Source organism: Penaeus vannamei, chromosome 27 (assembly GCF_042767895.1).
Source record: "Penaeus vannamei isolate JL-2024 chromosome 27, ASM4276789v1, whole genome shotgun sequence".
Classification (NCBI taxonomy): Eukaryota; Metazoa; Arthropoda; class Malacostraca; order Decapoda; family Penaeidae; genus Penaeus; species Penaeus vannamei.
Window position 1 is genome coordinate 26,044,019 of NC_091575.1, and position 2,500 is coordinate 26,046,518.

Sequence of the window (2,500 nt, forward strand, 5' to 3'; positions counted from 1 at the left end):
AAACACACACACACACATTCACTCACTCATACACATACTCACACATATACACACTCATACATACATATGCATATATCTGTGTACCATGTATGTGTATACACATGTATACAATACATTTATACGTATATGCAAATGTACTGCAGACGCATACTTAAATATCCAATAAAACTGCAAAGGAGGAGGAGAAGGGAGGGAGAGGGAAGCCACACTAGATGCCCCCAGGCGAGTGATGGTTAAATGTTTATATCCATATATGTACACACAACACACATATATGTATATAAACGCAGAAGGCCTCGGTGGAAGGAAGTGCTTAGCTCTCGGGGTCGGAAGGTGGCAGAGATGACCTAGGCTAGGTGTTGGCACGGCTCAAAGGGCTACCTACGTCGGGTCAAGAGAGCTAACGCCTCCCTCTGTCGCAGGCCCTCGGTAGCCGGTGGGTGGTGGGCGGCAGCACGGAAGGGGAGGGGGCGTCGCGCCGCTATCCACTCAGATCTTTAAGATTGCAGGTCCCGTAATAGTAGGGGTATGGATTCTTTTTTTTTTCTCTTGCTTTCTTCTTCTCTTTTTTTTTCTTGTCCATTTTTAGACCTAGAACCTTGAGGATCTCGGCGGATGGCGCGCGCGACGCCCCGCCCTCTTTCGGAGAGAATCAGAGAGAGAAATTCCTGCGCCTCGGAGGGAAGGGCGGGCCGCGTCGCCGGGCGCGTCTCGCATGGCATTGGCCGCATTGCAAGGCGGAAAAGATGGCGAGGCTTTGCAATCGGGTCATCACCAGGCGAGAACGGGTTCGGCCACAGACTTTCCCCGGAGACGCCGAGTGTGTGCAATTCCTTCGGCTTTTGTCATCTTCTCTCCTTCATCAGGAAGGGAGAAGCAGAGGCCCCTCACCACCACGGGAGGCACAGCCGTGGCAACAGTGGGCAGCAGCTGTAAGGGAGGTTGGCAGCCGAGGCTCGCCGCTGCCCAGGGCTGTGGTGTAAGACGGGAACAGGAGCCGATGGCGCTTCCTCGTTAAGGTTGCACGATAAAGCTCATTTTCTCTCAATTTCCGAGGGACTAAGAGCTTTATTCGCCGCTGGTCGGAAGGCTCACCGAGAGGACATGTTCCCGCCACGGTCACTGACCACCGTTTCTGGGAGTTCTTTTGGTTGTTGTACTTTTTAAGCCATTTATTATATCATAACGAGGAGCATAGTAGAGGACAGTAGAGGAGTATGTATATATATATAGAGGTGGCATCACGGCCCTTGACAAACACATAACGTTCATGCCTGTTACGCCATTCCAGCATCAACCACCATATTACCATATCGTTTATAGAGGCATATATGTATATGTATATACATATATGGGATGGGGCGAATACAGGGGCTCAGTATCCGAATAAAGATACGATCACCACCAAGTATGCGAATACACATACAGGAAAACATCGAGCATTCAGAAGCACATTCATCAGATATGCATGTATGAATACCCAATAATTTTCCTGTAAGTGTATTTGCAGACGTACGGAGCACTTTGTATTCGTATTCAAACAATGAGGCTATGTTCTCGCCCCTTCCCTGATATATATATATCTAATTAGATTCTTTTTTATCTCCAACCAAACTTGTGACGAGTGGCGACTAAGGCCGTAGGGCTGGGCGGGGGGGGGGGGGGAAGAGAGGGAAGGGAGAGGGAGAGGGAAAGAGAGGGAGGGGAAAGGGAGAGGGAAAGAGGGAAAGAGAGGGGAGGGAGAAGGAGAGAGAGGGAGAGGAGGGAAGGGAGAAAGAGAGAGAGGGAAGGGAGAGGGAGAGGGAAAGAGAGGGAAGGGAAGGGGGGAGAAAGGGAGGGAAGGACAGGGTGGAATGTGCTACGAAAGGAAGGGAAGTGGAGGGAAAGAGAGGAAGGAAAAGAAGAGAAGAGTAGAAGAGATAGACAGGGAGGGAATGAGAGGGGACGGGAAAGGAAAGAGTGGACAGGAGAGGGGTGACAGGGGCCAGAAGGGGAGGGAAAAGAGAGGGAGGGGGCGGGAGATTAGAGGAAAAAAAAGAGAAAGGCGGTATAAAAATCTTGTAAGGAAAAGGCAAAAGAAAGAAAATTTGACAAAGGAAAAAAAAAGTAGAGATACATGACCTTGGCAAATACGAATATTCAGGAATAAAGGACAGATATACGGAAGAACAGCAGAGAGAAAATAAGAAGGAAAACAGAAATGTGAAACAAATTTCGGGAAAGGCAGAGGACAGGTTTAAGGAAAAGAGTAAATTGACAATGAAAAGGGAAGGGGATTTTTTTTTTCTCTTCAGAAAACATGATTTCTGGCCTACGTCGCTCACGCCGTCAAAGATTGATGTATATATTCTTAACAAAAAGTTAAAAATATGATTACTTTAATGGGAGGATTTAATACTCTACCTAACAATGGTATCGCATCTGATACTTGTGGCAATTTTTCGGCTACAACGGTCATGAAAACCGTCAGAGATAGCAGGATTGTGATTTCTGAAAGAAA

The 2,500-nt window shown here is 47.7% G+C and overlaps 1 protein-coding gene across 4 annotated transcripts in view; it reads right to left on the reverse strand.

The window, feature by feature from the left end:
- LOC113806665 (neuronal acetylcholine receptor subunit alpha-7-like) overlaps positions 1-2,500 on the reverse strand; it is a 143,170-nt gene that overhangs the window by 27,311 nt on the left and 113,359 nt on the right. Inside the window, exon 7 of one of the 4 annotated variants that reach the window (XM_070141083.1) lies at positions 2,404-2,490. The exons of the other annotated variants lie outside the window; for them this stretch is intronic. Within the exon in view, the coding sequence (XP_069997184.1) occupies positions 2,404-2,490 (87 nt within the window). The remainder of the gene's footprint in view (positions 1-2,403; positions 2,491-2,500) is intronic. 4 annotated transcript variants of the gene reach the window in all.